Genomic DNA, 8,417 nt, shown 5'->3' with positions numbered 1-8,417 from the left:
TTATCTTATTGATATCTATAAATGTGTGCATTTATTAGATAAACATTTAAATTAACACAATCTTTTTTGCAAACTTGTTGTGACACTGCACAAGTTGTTTCTTTGGCATGAATTGTTATACTGACAATGTCTTCGCCAGCAGCGGTTGAACTATCCACAGAAACAACTTTTCGAAAATTTTGATCGGGTTTTTTCAAATCTGATGCATAAATTGTTTGTTTTGCATATTGCAAAATATCCTACATGATTATAATATTTGAAAAATTTCATTTTTCAATGTTTCAAAATTCAAATATGATGACTTCCATCTTATTTCTTTAAAACTTCGTCAACTTTTGAAATCCATTTATTAAGAACACATTTATTGTTGATAAATAATTAATATTGAATTATTTCATTAAGTGTTTTTTAAGCAAACAAACCTTTTATTCTGTGATTTATTTCAGAAATAAAATGAATACATTTTGTGTATTAAAATGCTTGTAAACTTGGTACCGTAAATTCTCAGGGAATTCAAAATTAACTTTATTATCACTGACTTTTTTAAATCTTGTGGGTCAATAAGTGACAAAGAAAATGCAGCTTCTTACCAACTCTCCATGAATATTAATAATCGCAGTAGTGCATATCAAAAATGAAATAATAACTAGATTCGAAGCGGACATTTTGTGCTGTCAATTCAAGAGACTTATAATTCTGATCTTTTAAAACATTGTATATATACTGATACCTATATATGCATATTTGTGCATGATTGTTTATACATATTACGTTTTACTTTTTTGTATTATATTAGCATATGCATATTTGTGCATGATTGTTTATACATATTACGTTTTACTTTTTTGTATTATATTAGCAAATAGTGAAATTAAATAAATATTTTCAATTTAAGCAATAAATATCAAAAAGAATAATTTTTCAAGTATATTTATTTTTAAAGATAAAAGAAGGTATTTTGACAACAATCATTCATCACAGTTTTAATCATAATTTGCTACCATGATAATAAATTTATTGAAAATTTATTTATTTCAAAGTTACTATTATATTATTTACTTGTCTACTTTGCTACTACGTTTTGGTGAATTCAAATAGAAAATTTTAATTAATAATCATGCAGATACTTATATTATGATATGCTTCTTTTCAGCACCACGTATACGCATTAATCTTAAACAAACACATCATTGTACGATTCAATATTTTCAAATTGAATAAAATAAAACGTCGTAACTTTGAACAAATAATGATGATAAATTTCAAAGACGAAAAAAATTTTCTTCATACATCTGTTTATGCAAACAAAAAGAACCATATTCATGGTTCTACAATAAACAACTTTTCTTTTAACATGCATAGAATATGCTTTTCTTGTTCTTTCAGTCAATAATTTTTATAAACGAGAGCAAAAAATAATTTTCAGTAATCTTTTCAAAAGTAAGTCTTGGATCTGCAACTTCTAATCATCTGATTTTGTGAATAATAATGTTAAAATACAATTCTTATTGCGTTTTTTGTAAGTTGAACATAAAGATAGGTAGCGGCATTGAAAATTTATATTTTTAATTTTTTAATTCATTTTACATAGTTATTTGTGATGCTTAATATATAAGAAAAATTTTCAATTTATTTTCAAAAGTGGGCACTTTTTCTACAGTAGCAGTAATGCCATTTCACTGAGTGAGCAAAATTCAAAATTCATTTGAAGTACATAGGTAAAGCAGGTTTATCAATGCAAATGCATCTATGCATATATGCACACATAATTCAAAATAAATGCATTTACATTTATCTTTCCATGCCAATGTTAAAGCAGTGTTAAATATTCAAGAAATAATCTTCAAAAATATAAAAAAAAAACATTATTTTTCATTTCATTGATGATACTAGTGGTATATTTTTGTGTTTTTGCGACAATCATTTTTAACAAGCTTTTATAAAAATTGGAGAAGTTAAAAGTTCGTTAGAAAAGCTAAAACTAAGCTTTCTAACAAAGTTTTGCTTTAACCGTTTATGGCGATGTTAATGCATTCTGTAGCAAAACAAGTTATTAAGCATTCATGTTCTGACATAATCAAGTCTCTACTACATTTATCTATTATTCGCTTCCTAACATACATGTATGTATGCGCAACTGCGCTTTGTGTCAGGCAGATGATTTATAGCAATGCACTGCAATCTATAAATCAGACGTGTATCCATATCCGCAATACATTACACATTTGCATGTTCAAATAAAGAATCTGCTAATAAACACATCTGTTTCATTAATATTTTTCTGCTTTGTTTATTTAGAATTTACTAGTAAATGCTGAAGATTAAAAGACCAAATATTCAAATTTCTATTTTCCATAAATTGCAGCTGCTTCACAGCTTCTTTTGCTTATGCTGTAGTTTCTATGAATGATTAATCCGACACAGATACAAGCATATTTTATACATAGGCGAGATCGTCGAAAGCACGCACATGCTCACCAAAACACGACTCATCTGATCGTCCTTTCTGGGTACCTCTATACAAATCTGCGACGCTATGGCTATGGTAGACAGTTTAGTGAAAGGGTTGATTGTGACATCTCACAGTGGCTGCCGCGCCAGCTACATACTTTCATCAGAATCACTTCATCCTTACATTTCATTGACACCGTCTTTGTGTCGGCCTTCCAACCCTCATCCGTGATGCGGGTGGGCAGGCGGCAGCAGGCAGCTGATGTACCTGCTGCCTGGTGGTCCCGACTCAGAAAGGCCCGTCTCCAGCAGACTCTCTGGCGTGGTACCGCTTCATCCGGGCAGAGTGCACCACCAGTGAACAGCGCTTTTGCTCCTGGTGACGTACCCGGTACGTTTGTGACCCCATTACCTCCACTATCAGGTAAGGCCCCTCCCAGTCGCGGTCGAGCTTTTGTCTTCTTGGCACGGCCAACCCCACGCTGTCGTTCAGGCAGAAGCGCGTCTCATTTGCATGGCGGTCGTAGAGGCACTTTTGTCGACACTGCTGCGTTTTCAGGTGATCCCTCACGAGCTCGTGCACACGGTCGATGCGCTCTCGGGTTACCCGGTTGTATTCCGGCAACCCTTCGGTTTCTTGCTCCGGCGGGTTCCCAATCTGCATGTACAATAGCAGCCGCAGCTCTCGGCCGAACAGGGCGATCACAGGCGTCACCCCCATGCTCTCGTGAACGCTGCTGTTGTGCGCCAGCATGACAAACGGCAGCATGTCGTCCCACTGGTGCGGGTTCTCATCGACCATGATGGACAGCATGTCGAGGAGCGTCGGGTGAACCTCTCCGCTTGTCCATCCCCTTGCGGGTGGTTATTGAGAAGATCGTGTCTTCCTGATGCCGAACAAGTGGCATATCTCCATCCCCACCGACGCTTCAAATGAGCGACCTTGATCGCTGTGCAGGTAGTCAAGGGCGCCAAAATACGCGATGTACTTCTCGACCAACACCATGGCCACGGTACCGGTTTCCATGTTGGTGAGGGGGAATGGGGCCGTCCACTTGGTGAAGTAATCCGTCAGGACCAGGACGTACTGATTCCCAGACGGGGTCCTTCCCAGCGGTCATAGGATGTCTACGCTGACTCGCTGCAGAGGGTATCCCGCGGTCATGGCCTGCATTGGCGCACGGTTGTTCAACGTCAGGCCCTTCCTCCTCACACACTGCATGCATGTAAGCCACCATGCGTGCACGTCGCCGCTCATTCCGTTCATTAGAATCAGCTTCTCACTCGTGCCAATGTCCGCCGTTCACCCATGTGGTCTGCGTACCGACTGTCATGTATGGACTGCATGACCACACTCCTGAGTGCTCACGGCACCAGTACCTGCTAAGCCCCTTCCCTAGCCGTGAGTCCGCAGCGATGACGCCAGATGAGGCCATCTTCATCCGCCCAAATGCGCCGCTTCTGCCACTGCAAGTTTATGTCGCGGCTGCACCGCGGGGGACCTTCTACTGGTCAGTTCGCGCCAACCAACCACTGCCGCAGAAGTCGGATGTCTGAGTCTGCCTGATGGGCGGTCACCACCTGGTCACCAACTGGTCCCTGATACTCTGACCCTGTCAGGCCTCTCAGGTCCGTCTCCATGAGCCTCTGAAATGTGGCCGGACCATTGCACAGTATAAAAGGCATCACTTTGAACTGGTACAGGCCACAGGGGGTGGTGAAGGCCGTCTTCTCCCGGTCCTGCTTCTCCACCTCCACCTGCCAGTTGCCGCTTGCAAGGTTGAGAGTTGAAAACCACTGCGCGCCTGCCAACACATCCAAAGTGTCGTCCATCTTCGGGAGCGGGTGGGTGTCCCTCCAGGTGAGATTGTTCAACTGCCGGTAGTCGACGCAAAACTGGCACGACATATCCTTCTTCTTCATGTGGACGATAGGGGACGGCCAGGGGCTGCTTCACGGCTCCACGACGTCTCATGCGGTACGCACCCCAAAAGCTTCGAACAAGGCTAACTTCAGGCCGCTGAAGTTGTCCATGTCCTGGACGTACATCTCTCGTCTGAGTGGTAATGCACTAGGGCTGCTCGCCGCTCAGGCACAATACGGACAGCTCTGAAGTACAACTTCATATGCTCAAACCACGTCTCTGCATTGGAAGACCTGGTGAGCACATCAGGAGGCCTAATCCATCCGGACCATCGATCCTGCCGCGCTCACCACTGTAGCGCTCATCGGCGCTACGTGATTTCAAACCATCGCAAGAGGTTAAAAGTTTATTAGACAAAGCACAAAACAGCGTAAACAACAACGACGAAATAAGAAAAACGGAATAGCAGCCGCACTACACACAATCATCAGCTTCTGACTTGGCCTCCCCTATTGTCGATGTCCTACAAAAATATTGGCGGGATTGGCAGGTACAATTGTATTTCACCGTCGTCACCCTACTGTACAAGACAGTTCTGTCACATCAGTCGTTTGATATGCATATATGTCCACACCCATGATTTTTTCATGACAGTTACCTCACTTGTGTTTACATGACTCTTAGAGGTAGGAGGTGCTACACAGGATGCCCCATTTTTTGCCAGAGCAACAGTTTGACTTTTTAAGCTGAAACAAAACGCTGTCTGATTGACTCAATTCCCATCATTGGGTTCAGAGGTCAACCAGAAATCATTTACCCCTTTGATACTTGAGTTGCCTGCAGAATTTTTAAAATTGGCAAGTAATGGTCATGTAAAATTTTTTAACCTGAAATGGCAGATAAATTATTTTGTTAATTTTCCTTCAGACTTGCAATGAGTGCAACTTGCTTGTTTTTTGTTTGAACTTGATTGTCAAATACTACTGTAGTTCATTTTGTAACAAAAGTTTTAATTTAGTTTTGAGTTGTTGCTAGAATGTCTGTATAATAATTTTTCACTTTATTTTGGCTTTATATGCGTTTTGAACGTAAATCTTTGTGTTTTTATTTGTAGATGTCTGCTGAAGATTCTAACAAAGGAGAGGATAAACCTGTTGACAGTAATTCTACAAGTGAAGAAATAGAGATGAGAATAAAAAATAACATGACAGACCCTGCCACTTTCCCAGCCCATTGGGAGCAACTAACTACACCTCCTCTTTATGTTCAAGAACTTTATAAAGATGAGGATATTCCTACAGACAATGAAGAAGACTTTGAAGAAATACTTGATGACGGTTTAAAAGTTTTTGGTCTTCAGTATTGTTAAAAGTTTATTTTAAAACATCTTTAAGTTAATTTCAGAATGGGAAGCTGAATGCGATAATGAGAAAAATGAGCAGTTAGATTTAGAAGAATTATGGGATGGTTTATGGGAAGCCCGATTGGAGGAAGATGATTTTCACGCTTCGCTGAAGTACTGTAACTGTCTGCTTTATTTAAAATTATAAATTACACTTTTAGAAATGAGTTGCAATATGTTGAGGATCCTAATGAAGACTCTGAGGAGTGAAAACGTTAGTAACACATCATTGAATTTGAATTGTTCATTTTGAGAATACTGTATTATAAGTGAATATTTTTCACTTTAAGTTCAACTATTTTCAAATGTACTCTTTTAATTACAATGAAATTGAATCACTTGGAATAATATTAGTGACGTCATTTTATGAATACAATCATAAAAAAATTTTAGATCCTATACTACATTTTAGGAAGATAAAAATGATCACTCTAAAATTTAAAAGCAGATTCTTTCTTTCTTAATTACCTTTTCTTTCTAAATTTTTATACCCTTTGCCATAGTTTTTTTCCGTTTATGTACGCTGCTTTGATTTTCAAATCATCATCAAGTAAAATAAAACTTGCAATGGAATTGTACACAAAAGAACCCATTAATGCGCCACATATGCCTTCGTGCGTGCCACTTACATCCATCGTAATGAGCGACAGCCCGGATGATTTGCAACTGAGTCTCACCTGGCTCATCATGTGACGCGAGGTTCACCCGTCAGCAGCTGACGGATGAGTGGTGGCGTCGAGGGAGAAGAAGCTACCTCGTCAGGTTGCTGCAGTGCTGAAAGTGGAGAAACAACGAAGATGCCCCTCATATCAAAGATCTGTTGTTGATCTTCGAAGATAACTATCCGTGAGCGCAATGCACGCCGGCAGTGGTGGTTGAACGGTTCACCGGTCGCGATGTAGCTGACCAAGCTGCTCAGGTTCAGACCTCCACTGCAGCCAGGTCATACAACCAGTTGCCAAGTTGGTGGTACTGGAGCCAGCCGACGTAGACTATGACAAAGCGACTCTCCCATACAGGGAAGGATATTCTGGACAGATCGGCGCTGATCATGTCAGGGTAACACACTCTCTGGTCTCTGTGCGCAGGGCGTGGTCAGGGCAGGAAAGCTGTGAACCCACTGCCCTGAAGATCACTATCACAGCAAGCCGCCAAACGCAGTCAAGGGCAAGCAGAATCCCATGTGGCGCGCAGGATTAACCAGTTGTTCGTCTAACAACTGCCGCTTGCACAAACAATCCAGCGGCGGTAATGATTAAGCCATTACAAGACCATCAGCGTGGCGGGTAAAGGGATGATCAAAGAGGCTGAACCCTGGAAGCTCTACGGCAGCTTAGGGAAGTTTAGAACAGCTCCGGCAAAGCGCGCGCTGCCCACGATGCCTCATGCAATTAAACGCATTCCAGTCGTACGCATTTGAAGGTCACAAAATTACAGTCGATTCAGATATACCACGCAATTCACATACTACAATCTACTTATCTCTAAAATCCGTAGAGTTTTTGCTACTATGTATTATAACTATCACTATCGACAAAACAAAACATCACCAAGACACTTTTACCTTTATTATATCACAAAATAAAATTTATCATACAGCAATGCACAGCCCAAGCACTGCAAGGAAGTACTCATAAATACGTATTGTGAATATTATACCAGATTGATCAGTATTAAAAAACCTTTTTTTATAAGTTTATATTTTATTGCACCACAACAAACATGAAATGTGATAGTAATAACCCAGAAAAAGCAACAAAAATGATAGGAAATAAAATAATGATTTTTATTTTTCACCATTCAACAACAACAACAATAAATAAACATACATTTAGTAGAACAAAATGTGCATAGTGAGAACAAAACAAAACGGAAAAGATGAAACCATGTATCCTTTGTGTTTGGTAAAGAGCCATCAATGACCCGCATCAACGCTGATTCAGAAAACTATGCATAAGGGTTGTAAAAAGCATCCGACTAGCTCGATCTGCATTGTGATACTTAAAAATTTATAAAAGAAAATCATTCCTTCCACAATTTCAGCAGTACAGATGTTCATTCTTTTTAATATACGGATGAAATATGAAGAATTCACAATACTGCTACGGATGAGACGCATCGGCACATAAATGCCATCGCTGCCGTAAATGTGGAAATGCACGCAAAGGTACTGTATCACATATCACACAATTACCTTGTTACGCGTTCTCTCCGCATATGCTGTAGTAATATCTTATTGAGTCAATCTTCGCAATGGTGGGTAGGTAAGTTCACAGGCAGCCGAAGACGATCCAAATGAGGGTCTCACCGGTGAAATGGTACACAATACACCGGTACCCCAAAGATTCCTAATTGAAATATGTGTCCCAGCCAACAAATTAATCGATGGACCCTATGCTATCTTGTATACTAGTATGATACAACAGTCACATTCAGTGTCTCTTTCACTGGGCCGAGTAGATCCATACACACTGCTTAAATCTTCATCGGTGACCGCAGCTTCTTCAAATGAGATCCGCGGCTGGCGCAGATGTCACAGGTTTGACACCACTATTCCATGTCGTTCCGTTGCTTAGGCCAGAACGACCACTGCCTGAGTATAGTAAGAATATTTGCCACTGCCAGCTATGTGGCTATCAGGTGGTTGCGGGCAGCTTCTAAGATTTTTGGAATGTGACTGTGCTGAACAACCTGCAATAG

General features: G+C 40.2%; 6 protein-coding genes across 6 annotated transcripts; 4 read left to right on the top strand and 2 right to left on the bottom strand.

Moving 5' to 3' along the window:
• Window positions 1–5: 5 nt before the first annotated feature.
• On the bottom strand, window positions 6–665 carry Tsp_04811 (hypothetical protein). Its single transcript, XM_003369348.1, has 2 exons — window positions 591–665; window positions 6–239 (listed from the first exon to the last, which is right to left on the bottom strand). The coding sequence occupies exons 1-2, from the start codon at window positions 663–665 to the stop codon at window positions 6–8; spliced, it is 309 nt and encodes a 102-aa protein (XP_003369396.1).
• Window positions 666–2,406: 1,741 nt separating this feature from the next.
• Tsp_04810 (conserved hypothetical protein) lies at window positions 2,407–3,207 on the top strand. The gene has a single exon (XM_003369347.1). The coding sequence runs from the start codon at window positions 2,407–2,409 to the stop codon at window positions 3,205–3,207; it is 801 nt and encodes a 266-aa protein (XP_003369395.1).
• A 480-nt stretch (window positions 3,208–3,687) lies between these two features.
• On the top strand, window positions 3,688–4,008 carry Tsp_04809 (conserved hypothetical protein). Its single transcript, XM_003369346.1, has one exon. The coding sequence runs from the start codon at window positions 3,688–3,690 to the stop codon at window positions 4,006–4,008; it is 321 nt and encodes a 106-aa protein (XP_003369394.1).
• A 28-nt stretch (window positions 4,009–4,036) lies between these two features.
• Tsp_04808 (conserved hypothetical protein) lies at window positions 4,037–4,577 on the bottom strand. The gene is given in 2 exon segments (XM_003369345.1): window positions 4,037–4,507; window positions 4,524–4,577. The coding sequence occupies 2 exon segments, from the start codon at window positions 4,575–4,577 to the stop codon at window positions 4,037–4,039; spliced, it is 525 nt and encodes a 174-aa protein (XP_003369393.1).
• An 852-nt stretch (window positions 4,578–5,429) lies between these two features.
• Tsp_04807 (hypothetical protein) lies at window positions 5,430–6,917 on the top strand. The gene is made up of 3 exons (XM_003369344.1): window positions 5,430–5,652; window positions 5,720–5,836; window positions 6,643–6,917. Exons 1-3 carry the CDS (start codon window positions 5,430–5,432, stop codon window positions 6,915–6,917), a joined length of 615 nt encoding a protein of 204 aa, XP_003369392.1.
• A 644-nt stretch (window positions 6,918–7,561) lies between these two features.
• Tsp_04806 (conserved hypothetical protein) lies at window positions 7,562–8,293 on the top strand. The gene is given in 3 exon segments (XM_003369343.1): window positions 7,562–7,605; window positions 7,806–7,977; window positions 7,994–8,293. 3 exon segments carry the CDS (start codon window positions 7,562–7,564, stop codon window positions 8,291–8,293), a joined length of 516 nt encoding a protein of 171 aa, XP_003369391.1.
• The last annotated feature ends 124 nt before the right edge of the window (window positions 8,294–8,417 follow it).

This window comes from Trichinella spiralis (genome assembly GCF_000181795.1).
Source record: "Trichinella spiralis strain ISS 195 chromosome Unknown Scfld1557, whole genome shotgun sequence".
Classification (NCBI taxonomy): domain Eukaryota; kingdom Metazoa; phylum Nematoda; class Enoplea; order Trichinellida; family Trichinellidae; genus Trichinella; species Trichinella spiralis.
The sequence above is the reverse complement of the archived record's forward strand: the minus strand, read 5'-3'. Positions and strand labels throughout refer to the sequence as shown.

Coding starts and splice junctions, on each gene's coding strand:
- Tsp_04807 (XM_003369344.1), top strand. CDS start 5,430: ATGTCTGCTGAAGATTCTAACAAAGGAGAGGATAAACCTGTTGACAGT. Junction 5,653..5,719: donor TGAAGAAATACTTGATGACG/GTTTAAAAGTTT, acceptor AGTTAATTTCAG/AATGGGAAGCTGAATGCGAT. Junction 5,837..6,642: donor TCACGCTTCGCTGAAGTACT/GTAACTGTCTGC, acceptor GCTCAGGTTCAG/ACCTCCACTGCAGCCAGGTC.
- Tsp_04808 (XM_003369345.1), bottom strand. CDS start 4,577: ATGAAGTTGTACTTCAGAGCTGTCCGTATTGTGCCTGAGCGGCGAGCA.
- Tsp_04809 (XM_003369346.1), top strand. CDS start 3,688: ATGCGTGCACGTCGCCGCTCATTCCGTTCATTAGAATCAGCTTCTCAC.
- Tsp_04806 (XM_003369343.1), top strand. CDS start 7,562: ATGTGCATAGTGAGAACAAAACAAAACGGAAAAGATGAAACCAT. Junction 7,606..7,805: donor AACGGAAAAGATGAAACCAT/GTATCCTTTGTG, acceptor TGAAATATGAAG/AATTCACAATACTGCTACGG.
- Tsp_04811 (XM_003369348.1), bottom strand. CDS start 665: ATGTCCGCTTCGAATCTAGTTATTATTTCATTTTTGATATGCACTACT. Junction 240..590: donor TTAATATTCATGGAGAGTTG/GTAAGAAGCTGC, acceptor ATAATCATGTAG/GATATTTTGCAATATGCAAA.
- Tsp_04810 (XM_003369347.1), top strand. CDS start 2,407: ATGATTAATCCGACACAGATACAAGCATATTTTATACATAGGCGAGAT.